Source organism: Lissotriton vulgaris, chromosome 10, assembly GCF_964263255.1.
Source record: "Lissotriton vulgaris chromosome 10, aLisVul1.2, whole genome shotgun sequence".
In the NCBI taxonomy this organism is placed as follows: Eukaryota; Metazoa; Chordata; class Amphibia; order Caudata; family Salamandridae; genus Lissotriton; species Lissotriton vulgaris.
In genome coordinates this window covers 1,055,844,724-1,055,867,030 of record NC_141698.1, presented here as the reverse complement: position 1 = coordinate 1,055,867,030, position 22,307 = coordinate 1,055,844,724, and the positions used below count along the sequence as shown (strand labels likewise).

At 43.8% G+C, this 22,307-nt stretch overlaps 1 protein-coding gene across 1 annotated transcript in view; it reads right to left on the bottom strand.

Annotated features, from left to right (window-relative positions):
* GADL1 (GAD like acidic amino acid decarboxylase 1) overlaps window positions 1-22,307 on the bottom strand; it is a 686,124-nt gene that overhangs the window by 452,013 nt on the left and 211,804 nt on the right. Inside the window, exons 2-3 of the mRNA XM_086942110.1 lie at window positions 19,233-19,399; window positions 10,788-10,914 (exon numbers count right to left, since the gene is read on the bottom strand). Coding sequence (XP_086798236.1) covers window positions 10,788-10,914; window positions 19,233-19,399 — 294 coding nt within the window. The remainder of the gene's footprint in view (window positions 1-10,787; window positions 10,915-19,232; window positions 19,400-22,307) is intronic.

Here is a 22,307-nt window from a genome sequence, read left to right as displayed (position 1 = left end):
CAGCTCATCCTCTCACTCACAAAGAATCGCGAAGACACCAGACTCTGCTTCCAGGAGGAATGAAGAACATGGCAATCTGGATGAAAGACAGCTGCCTGAAGCTCATCTTAGAGAAAATCGAGATTCTCATCCTCAGACCCTGCAACTCCGCCTGGGACTACTCCTGTTGGCCCTCCGCCCTTGAGAACCCACCCACTCCTACAGACCACGCATGCAACATCAGCATCATCCTCGACTCTTTCCTTTCCATTAACTGCCTCATCAATGCTGTCGCCTCCACCAGCTTCAACTGCCTGTGCATCTTCCTAAAAACCTTCAGATGGATCCCGCCCGAATGCAGAAAGACTGTCACGCACAAGCTCATAACCAGCAGACTGGACTATGGCAACGCCCTGTACACCGAAATAAACAGATATCTCCTACACACACTCCAGACCATCAGGAACGCCGCAGCCGGACTCGTCCTCTGGACCCCAAGCCATGATCACATGACCCAACACCTACGAGACCTCCACTGCTCGCTCCCTGTCGAGAAGAGGGTCACCTTCAAACTCCTTACCCATGCCTACAAATCCCTCAACAACATCGGACCCAAATGCCTCAACGAGAGATTATACTTCCACGTACCCAAGAGAAACATCCGCTCCGCCGACTTCACCCTGGCAGAGGTCCCCCACATCTGCAGAAACAGAACAGGTGGGAGAGCCTTCTCCTACATCGCAGCCAAGACCTGGAACAAGCTCCCCGTGAACATCAGACGCTCCCCGACCCTGCACACATTCAGGAAGGACCTCAAGACCTAGCTTTTTAAATGATCCGGAGCTAACCCCCAGCGTCTTGAGACCCTAACCGGTGAGTAGTGCTCTATACAAACCTCTGATTGATTGATTGATTATTTCTGTCCTATTCTAATGCTGCCACACTTTATGCTGCCTATAGCCAATACAGGGTTATAAAACAACGAGGGGACCCTCTAGGTAGTTAAGTACATGGGGTAGCAATTTTTTTATGACAACATGGGTCCTTAACATATCAAGTATAAGCAATTCAATGAGTTATAGCCAACACTGTGTACTATAAGCAAAAAAGTGTCCAGCCGGACACGAAATGTAATCAATATCAAGAATTAAAAGGAATTGTCTGAGCACATATATACAGTGGGATACAGTCCTGTATCCAATATACAAGGGAAAAAACAGAAATAACAAACAGAAGGAAAAATTATTTTCAGGCAAAAGAAGAGAAAAGGACGCACGTATCTAAGTAGAGATAGGGAAGGCTGTCCTTGTATAGAAAAACACACAATTTGTAACACATTGGAAGGCTAGTGTTTAACTATTTCACTAGCTGCCGGGTGGATAGGCGGGGTCACTGCCCCGCCCATCTGCCCGGCAGTCCCCCGGCATCTGCCAACTTGGTATCGAGGTATTATCCCTCGCCCATCTTGACCGCTCGGGACACTGTTCCCGTTCAATTGCCTCGCGTCTTCGCCTCAAATTCTTCCATCCCACCAAGCGCTCCGGACACTCCTGGATCCCCGGAATGCCTCACAAGCTTCTCGCTCACGCCGAGCCTGCCCACGATTGAACTGGTACATTGTCCGCGTTCAGGTCCTCGAGTACTTCTCGTACCTGTTCCTAGCCGACCACTTGTTGTTAGGCACCGCCCTTCTTCAGAGTCTACGGCTAGACTAGAAGCCCATTAACACCCCGCCCCATTCTCAGCCTCACAGGCTTGTATTTATTATTCAGGCAATTATTCCCCAGTCCTGATGATGATCCTTATAATCTGTGTTTAGGATCAAAACGCCGTTGACATGCTCCGCCGCCCACATAGGCCACGCCCCTCGTTTGAGAGGCCACGCCCCCTATCGCCACTATTTCAGACACTGAGTACAAGCGCCATGTCGATAGCGATTTCTCCTGAGGCGGAAGCCGGGAGTAGGCCTGTTTGTTTGTTTTTAACCTTTGAGTGTCACTTACAACTTGTTGCTTTTACCTGCTTATTCTCCACTTGTTCAGGGCGCCTTCACGCTCCTAATCTCACCACGCAGCAGAGCTTATCGCTGCCGCGGGACCTTGCCATTGCCGCCATCCCCGCCGCCCACATAGGCCACGCCCCTCGTTTGAGAGGCCACGCCCCCTATCGCCACTTCCTGTCCTCTATAAAATGTGTATTTTCCGTACGCGCAGCGGACGAGCTCAGCGGGCGCGCCGAATGCAAGGCGCGCCTAAGGCAAGCCCGTCTGCGCCCGTCCGCGCCCGACCGGGACACGGGGCACAACACTTCTCACATATACCTCTGATCAACTGAGCTCTTTAAAAGCCAATTGGCAATTGAATCAGGCCACATTGTCCTATGCCCAAAAGCTTGGCATTGCCTCTCCCATGCCCATCACACAAACCTCCCCCCCTCCTACCACTACTGCCCTCCAAGGAGTCAGCCTGTACCAGGTTTCTGCTGTCAAAGAACTTGCTCTCCCAATGAATGTTCTGTTTTTTATATTTTTAGGAAGTTCCGTGATGATCCTAGATTTTGGGTGACCTTAGGCAAAAAGATCCATTTTGCTGCTCTGTTCTTTCATTGTAATTGGGCCAGATTCGATTCTGTTAGGAGCTGTTCTCTTCTCCTTGCTGTGGCACCTCTGGCACACGCCTCGCCTCGGTTCATTTTCCTTCAGAGCTTTCAGTCAGCATCCCTGAGGCTCAGAAAAGTGATGGAGGCGACGCTCTGCCCAGGGGAAAGCGGAGCCCGGGCTGTGGAAACCTTGGCATGCTTGGCAGCCCACGTGCATGCGGGGCGCGCGGGAGTGACAGCCGGGACCCCTGGGTGACCCGCGCGGAAGCGGTGACTGCTTCCTGTCCGGCCACCGTGAAGCACGCGGACTCCTCTGGCAGGTGACAAGGGCCTCCTGCCCCCCAGGGTCAGAGCCACAACAGAGATGGGCCGACCCCGTCAGGGAAAACAGTTAAAACCGAACATATGAGGTGTATTTTCAGAAAGTAGAAATATTGGCGTCCCATTATCAGCGCCGGCCGTGCTCAGAGCTGCCCCCTGCGATTCGGCAAACATTCCTTTGGAAATCCGCCCAGATGGTTATCAACAGTGTAGTATTAATGTTATTTAACCCTTCTCTCTGCATTTGCATTTCTTTCACGCGCACATACTGAACACTTGGAGCTGGCACACAAGTTTTTTTAGGCGTCATTCACACCTTTAAAATCCAGAACGCGTCGCACCCCTCGTCGGTACTCTTGTATTGTAATTGTGCAGCAACATAGTGCGGAAATAAAGTGACCATTTACTCCCGCAAAAAGCTGGTGGCAAATTTGCAGAAATAAATGTAAAAAAAAAAAAGACTCATGATATTTCTGCAAGTCAATTTATATGTCTGCATTTATAATTCTTGATCCAAGAAAATAAAGTGCATCATAGCCGAAGTAACATAACTACGGCAAAAAGGGTATGGCTGTTAACGCAGAAGGTCATTTTTAAAAAGGGGCGCCCAGTATTCATGAAGGGTAAAAAATAGGATCAAAAGTGTCATGGCTAGTAATTTGTCATGTGTGATAATCTGTTTGAGAAAATGTGTTGGTTTCATATGGAATGTTGGGCCACAAGTCAAAACATATTGGGCCTGATTATAATGTTGGGTGAAAAGCCTTCGTCCAGCAGTCGGAGGCTTTCTGCCCGATATGGTAGATTTACAGTCTGACCGCCGTATTAGGATGACAGTGGTCGGAGTGAAACTTGTGAGCGGATTCCGCCCACCATCGGGATTATGATGTTGGTTTCCGACAGCCTTTCCATGACGGCCTAACAGGGCCCCTTACCCCTGGCCCTCCGCAATAGGTACCTAATGTGCCCCCCTACACATCGTTGCACCGAACGGCAGGCACTGTGAGGGATGTTTACAAATCTCTATTGGTCAATGGAAGTTCGCGCTGTGGGCCTTTTCCGCCCGCAGCACAAGCGTCCATTGACAAACAAAGTATCCAAATATTGAAACATAATTGTGCTGTGGCACTGAAAAGGCAGGCACTTGAAATTAAGTTGATTTCAACTTGCTATGGGCAGCCAGCTATCTCCTAGTAGGAGGCACAATCACACCCCTCGTGAGCATCTCTGAAAACTTGGTGCAACTGGGCCACAATTTCACATGATTTCTTCTCAAGTTTCTGCGGCCTTGACAAGATTGGCCACAGAATTTCGCCCATCTCTTGTATGCACAAGCAGTGGCCGCTGGTGACTTTTGGAAGTGGTACGGCGTAAAGGTTGTGTGTGAGTTGCCGGTGGTGAGCCAGGGAGCCCGACCGCCATAAGGGTAGTTCGGGGGGAGTGGGTTCTCCTCCCGAGAAACATTTGAAAAAAAGTGTGGGCAAATTGTGCATTTTCAAGCAAATTTGATAAAGCAAGATGGTTAATAAAGCAATTGTGAAAGTGTAGCAATAAAGATATTTCATATAATAATGATGTAGGTAGCTGCTTATTCAGTATTGCCACAGAAGTTCTTCACAGACTTTGTGACAACACCTCCTCTGAATATGCTTGAGAAGTGTTTTACATCTGATGCTATGATGACAACACCAGTGGTGGCTGCTACTTAACAGGGGTGTCGGGGCAGGGAAAGGGATATTTGATTGTTTTTTCAATTTTGCTTTAAAAAACAACAGATTCTATTTTGTGAATCATTTTGGCGGTAAATATCCCTTCAACCGATTTACAGAATCTTCAAGTAATAATGTTGCTATTATGGGCACTATGAGGCTGAGCTCCAGGAGAGACCCCGATGCATATGCAAACATCAGTGGCCTAACCGCTTGCGCCTCTGCATAACGTTGTATGTGCGTCTTCGATGCATTCACTGGGCTGCAGCTCTTTACTTTTCCAGCAGCGCTACCTAACCATGTATGCCATTCTGTGTTTTCTGGCACAATCATTGTACCATGCTGTAATTCCTTCATAGGTGAATTTCTTGACCCAAGTCTAACCATGTTTTTCTGCACGGACTTTCGAGATGCTCAGTTAATGGAGGGCGAGCGTTGGGAGGATGTAACTAACATGTGATGTAGCCTCTCACATGGAGTAGAGGGGCTAGCAATGACTACTCCTCACAGTATTTGGCAGTGGCACAGATTGTATTTCTGCAGTAGCGCCAATAAAGCTTTTTGCTGCATAATGTACATGCTACCACGGTAACTTTAGTAAATTTGGGCCACGTACACAGCACTATATTCTGTACTTATCACTGCTTTTGTGAATAACAACCTCTCCCCTCATCAAGGTTTTTACGGAGATTTGTGAATTATTCACGAAGGACATTTTTGATGTGATACTTGTTTTATAAAGTGTCCCTAGCATAAATATCATAGCTCCGTGGCTCATGACGAGCTCAGCTCGTCATGAGCGTCCAAGGTGTTAAAAAAAATGTTTTATTGACATCCCGAGAGGGAGAAAAAAAAAGCGTATATATATACAATTAGATTGAACAATATAGCACAATGAAAAACCAACAATTCATAACACATATTTGAGTTTAACAGAACAAAAGATAAAAATTTTAACGAGACACAGGATGAATATTCAAGAAATCGAAATGTTATAGAGCATTTAACCCAGTATCTCAAAAGAAAGAAGAACCGAGAAATTTTTAGGTACATTTCAAATGAAGCCACCCCAAATTTTTTCACATTTTATTAGTGACCCTGAGCCTCGTAACTTTGCAAGGGCTAGCTCCATTGTGTATATTTCATTTACTAGTTACCACCATTCCATAATGTGAGGAGGTTTCAAAGAAATCCATGCTCTAGCTAAGCCCTGTATTTACACTACTGTATCAAGTAAAAAGTGCCTAAAAATAGATTTTATTCAGACAAAGTGATTCTGTTTCAAAATTCGTCAGATTCAATATCTATGAGTTATGAACCTATGTGTATTTATTCACAATTTTTTGAAAAATATATTTTCTTATTTAGACTACAAAGTTCATAGGGTACATTCAACACTAAGGTTGATTCCAATGCATACAAATGAAAAAAGGTACATCTTAGTTTGACCTATATTTCATAAGTAAAAAGTCCACTCCTGATAAAATCATAAAGGTGACCGATATCTTCACAAATAAAACAGTCACTTAACGTATATCAATACAAAGGGAATTGGATAGTACAGTCGACGTTACGGTCTTCTATCAAGCAAATCCTTTAAACCAACACAATCTGCATTTAGCAATGACCCTTCCAAAAAACGGTCAGTCTCTCAGACCTTGGCAGTGTTGCATAGATTTCAAGGATAATCACTGGTATTCCTGGTTGTATTCTGATATCTTTATTGTCAGATCAGTGAAGTCATAGTCTTCACGGGAAGTCTTTTTGGAAGGAAACCTCCTTGATCTTTTTGATATTTATACTGCAGTCAATGTTATCAGTGTAACAAGAACCCGACGGGCGGTAGTCCCTCACAGTGGAAGTTCACGTATTTACACTATGGCACTCCATGTTGCAAGGATTGCTCAGATACATCAGGAATCATGGCGTATCTAGTGGTGTACTAATGACCCAATGCTGGAGTGTGTCGGTAAACTGACGCAACTGCAGCGATGAGTCAGCACACATGAGACGAGTGCCATGTAAAAGGCCAGCTTCACCGCTTCCGCCTGCTTGAAGCAGGCGCAAGGATTGTGACGAAGTCAAGTCGTTGGAGTGGCACAGTGAAATCTGTAAGATTTTGCTACGCCACTTCTATCAGGCGTTTTTACGTGGGAATGCCCACCCTTCATGCATTCTACCTGACGCAGATATAATGTAGCACAGAGCTTTATAAAGTGACGCATCTGCATAGATGCTGTGCTTTGTAAATAGGGAGCAGTGTGGTGCATTGTTTACGCCACTGCAACGTCACAAAAAGGTGATGCAACGGCAGCACTTGCCCTCATAAATAAGGGCTAAAGTGCTTCACATACAGCCAAACAGAATGCCAGCGTAAGACCACCTGCTATCATGCTATTGTGTGAGACTACTATGTCAGTTTTTAGGTCTGAGCACCCAGATCTGGTGTTAGCTAAAATGCTTCTAATATTCAATATATATAAAAAAATAAAAACATGGGGAGGTTTCACCTGCATCTAATATGTTTTCCTGCTTTTGTTGGAATTTAAGTTGGTTGAATAGGAGACACTTTGGGGGTCATTAGGATGGCGGGCGGACATTACCCACCCGCCATCCTGTCGGGGATTAGGACCGCCCGCCATAAGGGCGGGGGTCCCATGGGTGGTATTAGGATGCGGCCACCACAGTGGCGGCCGCATCCTGCATTTAGAACATTGTGGTGGGTGGTGCTCTCTGCACCGCCCGCCACAATGCCATAAATGAATGTATGCATTTGCATACACAATGCGGCAGGCACTGCGCGGTGCCTACCACATTGTATATGCAAATGCAGGGGGGTACCACAGGTACCCCCCGTGTGCACCCCCCATCCCCCCTTCACTTTGGGGGCCCGCAGGGGGCCCCTAAAGTGAAGACTGCATGCCTTTCCGTGGCGGCATTGCGGCTACGGAAAGGCATTGTAAAATGCCCATCATAATATGGCTGGCGGTGTCTGATAGACACCGGCAACATATTATTCCTTTTCCGCCCTGGCCACAAGGCGACCGGGGCAGAAAAGCGGCGGATGGTCTTTCCGTCTGCCGAGGTTCCCCCCGCCATACTAATATGGCGAGGGGAAAATGAGTGAGGATGTCGAGCGGATTGCCCCCACCAGGCTGGCGGTGGCTACCGCCAGCCTGGCAGGGGCAATCCGCCCGACATCCTAATGGGCCCCTTTGTGTTCCCTAAGTATTTGGCCAGATATTGTGTCTTGACAGAAAAAAAAACAGATTAACGGGTAACATGTTCTCTTCGAAAGAAAAACATCATACTCTGATTTTCTGATTTGGTATCTGGACTTTACCTGTAATATACAACTTTTCAAAGTATTGGGCCTGATTCACAAAGCGCCGTAGCATTTTTGAGTACGGTTACACTTTTAAATATGTTTACTACTTTTTGGCATCCACAAACTGTAATTCTTTAGCAACTTACAATTTTGTAGTAACTTACACTTTTAGGGCCAGATGTAGGTAAGTAACATTTACCGATTCTTAATTACCGAAAATTACCGAATTTTACCGATTCGGTAATTAAGAATCGGTAAATGTTTGGGGTGGGTATGTAGGGAATCCAGATGTTCCCTTTTACCGAATCGGTAAAAGTCGGTATTTACCGATTCGGTAAATACCGAATCGGTAAAGCCTATTGATTCCTATGGGCTTCAAAGCCCATAGGAATCAATAGGCTTTACCGATTCGGTATTTACCAAATCAGTAAATACCGAATTTCACAAGGGTGCAGGGGGTGTCACTTTGACACCCCCTAAACAGGATTGGGTGCCATGTGGCAGGCATACAAGCCCTAGGAGCAGGCCTGCCTGCCACATGGCATAGGTGTGCATGCACACATGTGCATGCACACCGGAATCGGTATTTTACCATGAAGTTGGATTTCATGGTAAAATACCGATTCGTTAAGGCCTTTGGGACTCATAAGAGTCCCACCTACATATGGAATTTACAGAATCGGTAAAATTACCGATTCGGTATTTTACCGTATCGGTAATTTTACCGATTCTGTAAATGTAGATTTACCTACATGTGGCCTTGGATTTAGGCCCCTACATACCGATTGGCCATTTACCGGTCGGTAACGGCCAAACTCGGCCGTTACCGGTCGGTAAATGGCCTGAAACGGCCACCTACATCGGGCCCTTAGTCACTTCAGCACTACAAATGGCAAAAGCACTGGTACTGCAGCAACTTCTCATAGAAAATAATGGAGGTAGGAACCTACAACAAATGTGCAAGTTATTACAAACATGTAAGTTACTACAGTTTGTGCAGTTTGTAAAATGCTGAAAAGTATTGAACTTACTCAAAAGTGTAAGTTACTACAAAAGTGCAGCTTTAGAAAGCTATGTAGTTCTACGGCAGGACTACAAACCATACCACAAAGTGCAGTTTGTCTATCAGGCCATTTGTTTGCACTTGTGATTAGAAAGGGACTCAGAATTGGCCCTGAAGTATTCTGAGGGATTTGAGTTGAATGTAGCTAGCAATTTGAATTGAAAATGTGATACTTACATTTTGAAATAGAGTTCCACTTCTTAATGCTAAACCGTCTTAATTTTTTTCAGTTGCAATTTAGATTTATTCATTAAATGCTAATATATTTTGGGGAGTGATGTTCCAGATGCAGATTTATTCATGTGTTCAAGAGAAATCAAGCTAGATATATCCACGCGTTTCAAGGATGTAGTGAAGGGGAATCCACATATTTTCAGGAAGCTGATATTATGGTGGGAGCCCATGTTCACATAGACTAATCTGTTTTAATGAGGACATGATCTGATTGGATCCACCTGTTCACAGGATGAAGTGAGCATGGGGCTACCATATTTCCAGAAGGACATGCGCAGGTTTGGTTCACCAGTTCCCAGGATGATGTTAGCACGTCATCCACACGTTTCCAGGTTCAATCCACCTGTTCCCATGATGAAGTGACTAGAAGATCCACATGTTTCCAGGAGCACATGACCAAGTCCTATCCACCTGTTCCCACGATCAAGTAACCAGATCATCCACGTGTTTTAGGAGGGCATGAGCAGGTTGGTTACATGTGTTCCCACAATGAAGTAAGAAAGGGTATTCAAATGTTTTAAGGAGGACTCGAGAAAACACAATTTGCATTATTCCAGGATGAAATGAGTTGGGTGAGCCACATTTTTTAAGGTGCAACATGATTAGGGTAGGCCCATGGAATTCCTGGATCACATGAGTGGGGAGATCCACATGTACCCAGGAAGGCATGTGCAGGGTGGATCCATATGTTCCCAGGATGCAGTGAATATGGTAGATTCATACTCTCCCAAGAACAAGTCAAAACAGTAGATCTAAATGTTTCCAAATAAAGTCAGCAAGGTGTACCCACAGCTTGCAGGACCACATAGGCCCCAGAGGAAGCGAGCTTTCAAGGAGAGGCCTGTGATTTTCCTTATTCTCTGGTTATTTGGTTATGTACAAAGAAAACTCCTTTGAATCCCAGAAAAATAACAACATAACTACGCTGTGTGCATTTTCTTAATGCCACAATGATCAGCGGATGTATGACGTTACAACACGGTCTTTACACCGGGATACGTTTACAACGCGGTCATTACAACGCAAGTCATTACAACGACTTGCGCTAGATGCTCTGGACTTAGGAATAGTATGATTTACTCCAGCCTACGTAACAGTAGGGAAGGTGTTGGAATAGTAAACCATACTATTCCTTAGTATATAGCGTCATCCAGCGCAAGTCGGTGTAACGACTTGCGTTGTAATGACCGCGCTGTAAACGTATTGTGGTGTAAAGGCCGCGTTGTAATGGTTGTCTCCCATGATCAGCGGTTGTTTATACAATGGACCACTGGAAGATGCATTCAAATGCATACCACTATGTGTAGCATAGACTATCTTTAATGCAGCTTTGTGCACATAGATTGTGAAATTATCCAGTGACCTGTAAAATGATATAGAATTTGCATGGCACACTAATCACATTAGCATTATAGTGCTAGTTTTATGCATATTACATTTAAAACATCATGGGATCATAGGGTAATACGATGCATTCTTGAATAAACAAAATGTTACTTGATTTACAGAACCTCAGGTGCAGTAAAACTGAATTGTAAATGATGTTAGTGCATACTTGTTTTGACACTATAACGTATGGTGTTCTGGCATAGCTGCAAGAGTCGCTGGTGTGTTTCCCCTCTGTCTCGCAACTCTAGGTCAATTCGCTTTTTCAGTTCTTCTGGAGGCAGCCACTCACAAACCTATGGCAATAATAGGAAATATAAGCAACACAAACATATTCACAGCCAAATCCAAAGAATTCAGGAATTGTTGCTGATGTGGAAGTATTATGTAGAAACTCTATTTTTTACTACAATGAATGAAACGAGATTTATATGAATGAAACGAGATTTATATCGCGCAACTTAGCCCCAGAGGGCATCAAGGCGCCTAACCAAATAAAATGATACGGTCAGAGAGCATGATTAATGATAGGCCTTGATGAAACACCACGTCTTTAAAGCCTTCTTAAAGAGAACCATGGTGGGTTGAGAATTGATCTCAGAGGGGAGGGCATTCCATAAATTAGGGGCCACAAATGAAAAAGCTCTTCCGCCCCATCTAACCTTGTTTGTCCGAGGGACGGTGAGAAGGTTCTTATTGGCAGAACGAAGGTTTCTGCTGGGGGCGTAGGGACTCAGAAGGGAACTTATGGCCTCAGAGCTGCCGTCGGATAGGGCACTGAAGACTAGGCATAGGATTTTAAAAGAGACTCTAGACTGAATCGGGAGCCAGTGAAGACTCTTCCTTGCAAGAGAGACAGAAGCGGTGTTAGGGAGGTCCAGAACAAATCTGGCAGCCGCGTTCTGGATGGACTGGAGGCGTTGGATGAGGCCTTTATTGATGCCTGCATACAGGGCGTTACAATAGTCCAGCCGTGATGTAACTTGATTAGAGTGGTGCTGTTTTTGTCAATGCTATTGACAACACAATGTATATGTTAGATGATACTCTGGTTATGATATTCTTTTACTGCACCTCAGTGCAATACACCCTCAGAGTAAACCAATTTTACTTGTTTCCACATCCTGGATTTGTTTGGAGTTTGACATTCAATCGATTCACCCATGATCAAAGACACACTCCCTGATCAATGAAGAGATAGTCAAGAACCAGCACAGCTGCCTTGTTGATATATCATCTCATCTGTTTCCTTTGAGGAAAGACATTACTTTACCTTATCTATTCTCAAAAACACTCTAATCAAGTTACTTCTCTTGTGCATGATCTAATTGGGTTGTAAGCAAACAGCCTGTCAAGAAATCACAGGTCAACTATTCCAATAATTAAATTGATGAAGAGAAGGGTATTGAGAATGAAATCCTTGGACAGTGTCTTCCATGTCATTTATCACCATGTATGGAGTCCATCTACGACTTTAACAGATATCCCTTTTTCTCCCTCTGAGGATGCTTGGTATTAAGTTTAATTCCATTCCCTCCAGGATCTTGAAGGTTCATAAATAGTTCATAATTTTTTTAAAAAGTTTTTTGTCATCGCTGAATAATGAATTGTCTCCAGATTCCACACACGTTCCAGATATAGATATTGAAAGAAGTCAGTCCTTAATGTTGCCAGTACTTGTGGGGGGTTCTATACAGAAATATATTTTTCAGTATCGAGACACTTTGGTGCGGTTAAGTGTGACCAGAACACATGCAAGACATTGCAGGCTTCCAATGATACAGGAGAGAGGGGGCTTCAGCACTGGCACTTCCCACCTAACACCTCTCATTTGATAGACCTGACTAGCTGGGTTAGTCGCGCCATGTAGTCTGGCAAGTGAGCATTCCTTAACTCTTGATTGTGGGTGTTAGGTAGACTGGATGTGGCCAGTTCCAGGGCTGAGAGGGACATTCTAGTCTAAAAAATATTGTGGGCACTGTTGATATTTTTATATAGCAAGGGGCGTGACATTACTTGCTCAAGGGGATGGAAACATTTCTAGTCTACTGAAATGCTTAACTTAATGGGAAATGGGCAGTTTATGCCAATTTCCTCAGTTGCAGATCCTAAAGTGACCCTGATAGTAATATATTCCTTTGTTGCTTTAACGGCATGTAATTTTAACGTGAAAAATGTTATACTCCAAGGCTGAGCTAGAAAGCCAATGCTGTTTTCACTCTGTTCTGACAACACTTAATACAACCCATGCAGCCCAATTGTAATCTATCCATGGTGAGTTGGGAGATTCGACAGGGAACTAGCCCCCCACCCCCTTTGCAGCAGCAGGAGCTGGTTCCTGCTCCCACAAAGTACCGCTCTCAAGTTGTCCTAGTTCTTTAAAAAACTTCATCCGCTTTATATTCTAGGAAGCTTGCAAAGGTTTGGAAAAAAAAATTGTGATTCAAGACTTTGTTATTTTGCACACAACAAGCCATGTTGATACTGTTTCTCTTTAGAGCTGGCTAAGATCTCCTTCTTGAATTCAAATTTTGATCCATGCTTCCTGGTTCCTGTGCTTTTCTTTCATGCCTGGCAGCATCTGGACATGGCTTCCTATCTCAGTCCTAGTTTTCGGGGTTCCATTCTGATGGGTGGACTTAAACTTCACGTGTCATCATTTGAGGTGATCATTTCGTGGCCAGTGGAGATTGTGCATGACGGTGGGTCTCATTATCTTGGCAGCCATTGAAACCATTGACCCTCAGATCCTTACTCACACTGCTGAGTGGCACTGCAGCTCTTGCCTGGAAAAATATCCCAGTTGACCAGTTTAAAATGGTTTTCCTGAAGTTTTCAGAAATTGTATTTGGTACACACAAGGGAATTTGTGTAAATTAAAACACCAAGGTAACCATATAGACGTCAACACACAATATTAACCACTTCCAAAATGCACAGGCTTTGAAGCAGAGTTTTCTCCCTATCAGTACAGATGATGACTTAAAACCCATACTCCATCAACTGGATCTAGTAGAGGCCATTTGTAAATGGTCAAATTGAATTATTCCCATGATCCAGGATTGTTTTATTATATGGATTAAATTACTGTTGTTCATTAAGTGTATTCAAGGATTTTAATTCCAGGAATGAGGCCTTTCTAATCTTGCAATCTAGAGCTCTAGGACTCAAAACCCCTGGATATCTATAAAGGGTACGCCTATCTATTAAGGATAGGCCTCTTTAACATATAGGAAAACTCTAATCCCCATTGTTGACTCCATTTTTGGCACATACTCAAATTCACTGATACTCAACTGCTTTTGATTCAACATGCACATGCATTCTCAGAGGTTGCAAGCAGTAAAGCTTATTGTTGTGTTTGTGGAAACATCCATCTTGTTCCCACTCACTGAAGAATGTTGTCACATTCTCAAAACTATTCACAACTAATATCATCTGCCTTATATTATTTTGCATATTCATTGTTTTCATTTTTCTACATTTTCATTCTTTCCTATTGTCTTTCTTCTTGATTCTCATTGTTCACCTCTTCATTCCAAAAGTGCAGTTTTCAGTGAGAGCTCATATAAAGCTCCTTTTGACAGGAGCTACACTCATGGCACTATGCAGTCTCTAGAAGCACAAACACCTAATGTATGAGTTGGGGAATGTGGCTACATCCTTACATTGTGGAGAAGGTGTGGCACAGCTGTCAGGGTGTCTGAATCTGGAACACAGGGGCTCACGGTTCAATCCCCGGAGGCAGGTAAGCCCCGCACCATGTGATTCTGGGCAATAGCTTGCTTAATCTTCCTGACGGCCCCCAGCGCCTTGACACCCTCGGGCAATTGTTTGCGCTTTACAAATACTGGTATTACTATTATATGAAATGGACTATGAGCTAAAATAAGACATTTTCAAAAGCTGTAGTATTTATGAAGAAGACCTAAATGGATCGAAGCATTGGTCTTGTCAATCAGGAGGTGACACTGGTTGATGGAGGGTTATCTAGCACGAGTGCATTTTCCTATTTTCATTTTCTTATCAGCTTATCTACTGTGAAGAAGGATAAACGTGACATGTTTGTCTAGGACTCGCCTTTATTTACAATATTAAAATGTGAGCTATTTCAGGTGTTCATCAAGATTTCTTTCTGTGATAAAAACCCTGCGGCTTTAACTCGTGGATGTTTACACCTTGTAATACCTTCCTGGCCCTGGCTCCAGACCAACTTCAGGGGGGATGCAGCCCTTTGTGTGGCGGCAGGACACAGCCTATTCATGTGCAAGAGGAGCTGTGCCCAGCTCCTCACTCTGGGTATGGCGCAGGGCACACCACTGCCTCAATGGGTGAAATGTGCTTCCCTCTTGTGACTGTCCCTTTGGACTGTAACTGGACGTTAGGGAAGGAATGCTGCAGTTGGGGAGGTTGACTGACTGAGGCCTACAGTGGGTGGCCTCTACTGACCTCGTAAGTGGATCACAGACTGTTGGGAGTGACTCTGTGGTTGGATTGTTTACCAGAGCTGCGTGCGCAGGGCTCAATGATGAGCGAACTGAAGGTGAAAGATACTTGCCAGGCCGCATAGTAGGGGGTGCCTGTGTCCGATGACATTCCGCCTGGGAGTAGCAACTAGCTGGTGATACCTGCCCTCCAGCAAACGCTGGACAAAATCCTGGCTGCCATTGCAGACTCCAAGACCTCCTTCCAGACGCAGGTAGGGGGTGTTTCGGAGTAACTGGGCCTCCTGCGGATGGACTATAAATTCTGAGATAAGGCCTGGGAGACAGAGGTGGTAGTTGAGGAATTTAAGCCAATGCAACAGTTGCAGTAACATCAGCAAACTGACCTAGCCAAGCGAGTGAAGATTCTGGGGAGCAGACTGGAGCACGCTGAGGGCTGCAACTGGCGCAATAACGTGCAGGTTGTGGGGCTGCCTGAGGGAGTGGAGGGGAATAACATGATTGCCCACTTGGAGAACTGGGTGAAAACTCATGTGGTCCCTACTGATCTTACCCCCTTGTTTTCCCTGGAGCCTGCGTACTGAGTTCCAGCGAGGTCCCCCGCCCTGGGACACCCACACAGGCCAGTGGTGACCAGACTGCTGCATTACCAAGACCATGACATCTTGCTCCAGGAAGCCTGCACGAGTGTCCCCTTCCATGTTGATAATGCAACAGTGACCTTGTTCCTTGATTTCACTGTGGCAGTGCAAGCTAAAAGAGCTTCCTTCCTGGAGGTTAAGATAGAACTGCAGCAACTCGCCCTCAGATACTCTCTCCCGTTCCCTGCTAAACTCTCTGAGTTCCACCAATGCTTGGCAGTGGCTGAACAAGTACCAAGCAGAGGGCACGAGTGGTGGTGTACCGGAACAGCATTCTCTCCCGCGCAGGTGATCAAGGAGGAGACACCGGGACCAGTCTCAGGCAAGATGTGTTTGGGGTCCAAAGAGAGCTCAGGCGGAGCAGGACAGGGTGGCAACCCTCCTAACAGTAACGGACCTTGCCCACGAGTGGAGTTCAGGCTCAGATGTTGGAACTCACTCTGAAGGCCACCCAGGTGATACCTCAGATGATACCTCAAGTGGTAAGCAGTGTACGCCATTCGTGACACCGCAGACAGCAATTGAGCTGCTTTGATTGACTGTTGGTATGTTGGATAGATAGACATGCGGGAGGGTGGTGCTATTGGATGGGATACGGAATGCCTGTACATATCAAGGCTGCAGGACGCTACCAAGAAGCAGTGAGGAGACCCTCCTAGAGGTGGGCTGTACATGTCCGTGCCCCTATTTCATTAACATTGTTGCTAATCTCTTTACTGTGGTCTTGGGGGAGGGAGCTTTGTTGGGGAGTACCTGACCTCCCACCAACTGCTTAAGCTGCCTGGAGTACTGCTCAGAGAGGAGATGTGGGGAGGGGGATTTGATTGCTCCTCTCGCCCTGCTGCTCATGAGTGTGAGTCAATCACAGCTGGATGGATTTGGAGGTGTTGGGTGAATGGAGGAGGGATTTGTGAAAGTCCTGAACCTCCTGTAGGTCCTTGTTGAAGCATATGGCTTGCCACCTAGGCAGTTCCAATGAGGTATTAGCCCAGACACTGGCGACTCTTTGGGAGACTGGGGTCGATGAACCTCAGACACATAATGTCCTTAATTTACTGCTGTTCCTGGGAAAGAGTAGACACCTGGTTAGATGGATATACGGAGCCCTCAATGGATTGGTTTGGAAAGATTTGAACACCCTCTGGCAGAAATGGAACACTATACTGAACAGACTTCTCTGTCGAGTATAGTATTCCATTTTCCAAGGAATGGGCAAAAATGTTGGCTTATCCACAGATAGTGTCCCAGAATACCAGGTTTAAAGTGATTCAATGTATTTATATCCACCAGACCTGGCTCACCTCAAAGAAATTAAATATGGAGGGAAACATAAGCGCTGTCCTCGTTGTGCATTGGTGAAGGCAGATTTTTGACCTGGTCCTGTACTGATTGTGTTCCTGTTGGGTTTATTCCCGTGATCAATATTTACCAAAGTGGGGAAACTTATCATGGATTTGGCTCTCATGTCAGCCAATTATCTGATGATTTCCATGACATTGAAATTGACAGTTGTATGGGTGATAGTGAGATGTAAACAACTGTCAGGGAATGGGCTCAGACGAAGGACCCAGCACTACACAGAGAGGAGGCATGCATGGTAAGAAGACGACAGATAGCCCGACTATTGACGGAAGAGCTAGACACATTTGAACCCTGAGGACCATGATCACTCTTGTCGGAAGGTTAGGGATTTGGGAATGAGAGTGGACTGGCTGACTAGGAACACACAGGGAGACATAGCTACATACACTGGAGGGCAGTGGCGTAGTGGTGATTTTTGCCCATACACTATGTAGAGCCTCACTTTGGGAATTCAAAAGTTGCCATGCTGATGTCGTCTGTGCCCTGTTTTTGGTGACAGTATTTTGGATGGGGGGAGCCCTTGCCTGCCCTTTCCCCTTCATACACTGGTTGAGATGCTAAGTGATAGCCCACTTGTATCCTACTTGGAATCCACTGTTATCATTGGTTGTTTCATTAATAGTTTTACTATTATTACACAAATGCATATGCAATGCACATTTGATTATTCCCCCTTGTAACTCCTTATACATTGTAGGTAACTGGGACCATTGCGGTGAGCCCGAGAACTATGGGACAGATATGTGAAACTGTACTTAGTCAATGTATAATAGATGAGTTGTGATGTTACTCTGTGGACAGGCATGATGGACACATACCAGTTACTGTGCTGCTCTGAAGTGTGCTTGTGTAATGTTTTGAAACTATTAAGAAAAAAATATTTTTTTAAATAGAAGAAATACACAAAGCCCAACTGTCAGCCACACCCAGTCCTGTGACTCAAAGTCAGACTAAAGACACTAAATAGCTAAGGCACGAAAGTGCTAACTTTCAAAAAGTGGCATTTTCAAAATTGTAATTTAAAATCCAACTTCACCATAAGGTAGGATTTTTAATTGCTATTTGAAAGACCCCAAACATGAATAGGTTACCTGTTTCTATTTGGGAGTTACAACTTTTTGAATCTAATGAGGTAACAGGTGAGAGGTAGGCCTTACAGTAGTGAAAAACGAGTTTAGGATTTATTCACTACCATGACATGTAAAACTAGAATGTCCCCCATTTAAAGTACACTGCACCCTGCCCACTGGGCTGTACAGGTCCTACCCTAGGGGTGACTTTCATGTATTTAAATGGCAAGCTGGAGACATCTTTAGAGTGCTACTTAAGTGGGTGGCATAGTCAGTGATACAGGCCCACTAGTAGCATTTAATTTACAAGCAATGACTCAGGTAGTGCCACCTTACTAGGGACTTACACATAAATTAAATATGCCAATTGGATATAGGCCAATCTTACCATGTTTTAAGGAGAGAGCACTAACACTTTGGCTGTGGTCAGCAGTGGTAAAATGTGCAGAGATCTAAGGCCAGCAAAAAGAAAGTCAGGTCTGAATGCAAAAAGTTAGTTGGCAAATCACCCCAAGGATGCCAGGTCCAACAAGGCTCCATAACAAAATAAATAAAAGAAAACGCAATGCTAGAACCAAAGTGCAAAACAACAAAAACAAATACCAATAATGCAGCACAAAACACAAACACACAAAAACAACACAATACATCAATATTCTTGGCATGCATTACTACCTCCAGAAATCTGCTTTTATGATATGATGAAAAAAGATGTTTTGGACTAAGCAGTTCCTTAAATTACCACTGAGGACAACTGATAATGGCAACCAAAATATATTGTGAGAAAGTATTAGTCACTAGATTTCTTCTGGCTCTATAGATTAAGCACTATCACCTCCCTTTACCAGCGCCAACCACTCAGCAAAACCTTCACCTAGTAGACCGTCTTTGCTGCCATCCTTAAACCTACCCCCTTGCTTTGATATCACTAATCCTTCTTGATTGCACTACACCATGTGTAACCAGTCAAATAAGTCAGTTATATTGTCATGCAAAAATAAACAATCAAGACCTATTTTATGAAGTTGTAGTGCTGAAGAGGGAAAAACTGAAAAATGATATGATTTAGGCACACCTCAATGCAAAGAAGCCATACCTTCTCATTTACATCTGTGGCCTTCTTTACAGCATCTTCCATGATGATATGGTACGCTTCCTCTACAAACCTCTGCCCCGCTTTTGAATCGATAATTGGTCCATTCAGAACGACCCCGTCCACCAGCACAGCAGTCTTCTTTATCATCTCTGAGGTGTGGTGGTCCACTGTGGGGCAAACATTCACCAGCATGAGTATGTAGTCAGAAGAAAGAATAGGAAGAATATGTGTGCTCATATCTCAAATCTATCAACCTTACTAGAGCCATCTTTTACTATCTCATAAACTTGAGAGAGAGAGAGCTCTTCTGCAGGAAAATAAAGCACCCAGTTCCCCGAAGCACTGTGCCTCATGCATAGACATTTCTTGAAATAGTCAATCTGTTGAAAGACATTTCAAAGTAATTACTATGCTGCAAGCCAGTCTCACTCTAGCGTCATGAATGCTCTACTGAGAAATTAATTACATTTTTCAATGTTTTTTATACTTTCTGTTTCATCTTTGTGACAGCTTTCATAAGAGAGTCCATGGATATGTTAGTTCCCTGTGGTATGATGGAATGGTGTGGATGTGCAAAGCATTCTGCACATGTGTTGTTGCGGATGGTTACTATGCTAGACCATGGGTGTGCTTGGCTCAAAGCATTTATTTTTCCTCTGCGAGCAGTGTTTCGATGTTGTACATGAGGACCATTTGTTATATCCTGGTAATGAGTTCCAGAAGACTTGAATAGGTTACAGATGATACGTTTATTCTTCTTAGATGGTAAGATAGGTTTTCCAGTATATATAATCAAAACTCCACCAGGAGCATCCTCTCTGCTGCTCAGCCCAGGATCCAACTGACAGTCCATTCACAGCATACCAAACATTCCAATGACATCACATTCACACTAACATTCCACTCACACTGGCTGAACAGCAGAGGCAGAGAAACAGGGAAGATGTAAGGTAGAAACCTTAGATATAACACACCTTCCCTCTTTATAAAATGAACAAAGAGAAAGCAAATGTAAATAGCAACGGTGCAGTAACATCACAGTATAATCAATAAGAAATTGCAGTAGAAAAATTGTAAATGCACATAAGTTTGAAAAACATACTAAAAATAAGCAAGGTGAAATGTGATGAAAACATAAGCAAAAAAGGAAAACAAAACATGTAATAAAGTACAAAGTGAGAACAGTATGACAAATTTTACAGCACGAAAGAAATACAAAAATAGAAAAGACACACATCTTCCTTAGCAGAGAAAAATTGAAGTAAGAAGTTTCAAAAAGAAGGAAATAGTAAAAGAACGGAAAAGCAAACTAAGATAATGTACGTAAGCAAGATGTAATAATACCACAAAGACTAACAAAGAAGTAGTGCAGTGACCACCACAACTACACCAACTGGCCAGGCCAGCGAGAAGAATGGAACCACTGAACACAGCAACAAGAAGAAGGAAACAAGAGAAGCAATGAAAGTAAAGAAAGAAACAGGTGGCATACACCTAACACATCAACCAAAGGAAGACATGTAGAAAAAGTAAGATGGGGAAAACCCTTTATAGAGAATCACCAAAATAAAAGTAATGAAAATGCGATCTGTGTAAACTGTACCACACCGCAGATATGAGTACAGTTGCACCTAAATTAGACCACACGAGAAAAATGCAGGGAAAGTGCGATCTGGGAAACTGAACTACAAAGCAAAGAAATTCCGGTAACACCTCAAATTAGACCACATATGTAATCCTGCTCACAATATGAAAAATTAAACTGTAAATATCAAGTACACACATAAAGAATAAAAGGAACAAATAAAATGCTCCAGGAAAATGCGATCTTGGTAAACTGAACTACACAGCAAGGAAATTCAGTCACGCCTCAAGTTAGACCACGTATGAAACTGCAGGAAAATTGGATCTGGGTAAACTGAACTACACAGCAAAGAAATTCAGTCACGCCTCAAATTAGACCACATGAGAAAACCTGCGCACAAAATGAAAAATGCACAATAAGTATCATCATGACAAATCAGAGGTACACGGAAAAGTGCTACAGGAAAAGTGCGATCTGAGTGAATTGAACTACACAGCAAAGGAAATCTAGACATGCCTCAAGTTAGACCACATACAAAACCTGCGCACAATATAAAAATGCACTGTAAGTATCATTAGGTAAAACAATCAGAGAAATAAGGAGAAATGCTCCACATCAAAATACAGACAGCAAAACATAAGAAAACCTGCATGGCAAGCAAAAACACATAACTAATGCAGTTGCATGTAAAGAAATATGATGAAAGCACATCCAAAATAAACCAAAACAGATAAATAAGTAAACAATAAGCATTGTGACATAGCAAAAATCAATGTAGGTATATAGGCAATATGGCAGTAAAATAAGTAACACAGTATTAGTTACAGAAATAAATAAGAAAGTAGATGCAAGTTTCAAAACAATGAATTAAAACAAATAAAGTAGTCACTGTGCTCATTAGGACGCTGGATGAACCAAAGAATCAGTCCGTAGATTCAAAGCAGGTCCAAATTATGTATTCAAGGAAATGTGGTTGAAAGTGGTAGCCTGCACACGAAATAGCCAGAAGAACTCTGCACCAGAAAAAAATTTACTAAAACAAATAAAGTATACACCGTAGTCAGAAGTGGTAGTCTGTAATTACTTAATGCAGATGAAGACCACGATGCAGAACAAGGGAATCCGAAGAGTAGAAGAACGCATGGTAGTCTGTAATTACTTGATGCAGACTGAATACCACGATGCAGAATGAGGGAATCCGAAAAGTAGAAGAACGCTGCTGAGTGCTCAAAGTTGTTAATGGTAAACAAGAAAGGAAGCAGCAAACTTCGGAATGCGCGTAACAAAATAGAATACATAGCGCATCTAAAGAAACCGACACGATTGGCAACTTGACGCGCATCCATGGTTCCAACTTCAAGATGGCGGCACGTTCGGTTACGCCATGCCGAGTGGCTCCAGGCATCACAATGCATTAAAATTTGGCAAAAAGCAGGAAGACTCTGCACGTCACAGTTGGAGGAAAGACGAGCTGGGAGGGTGCCGAAGGC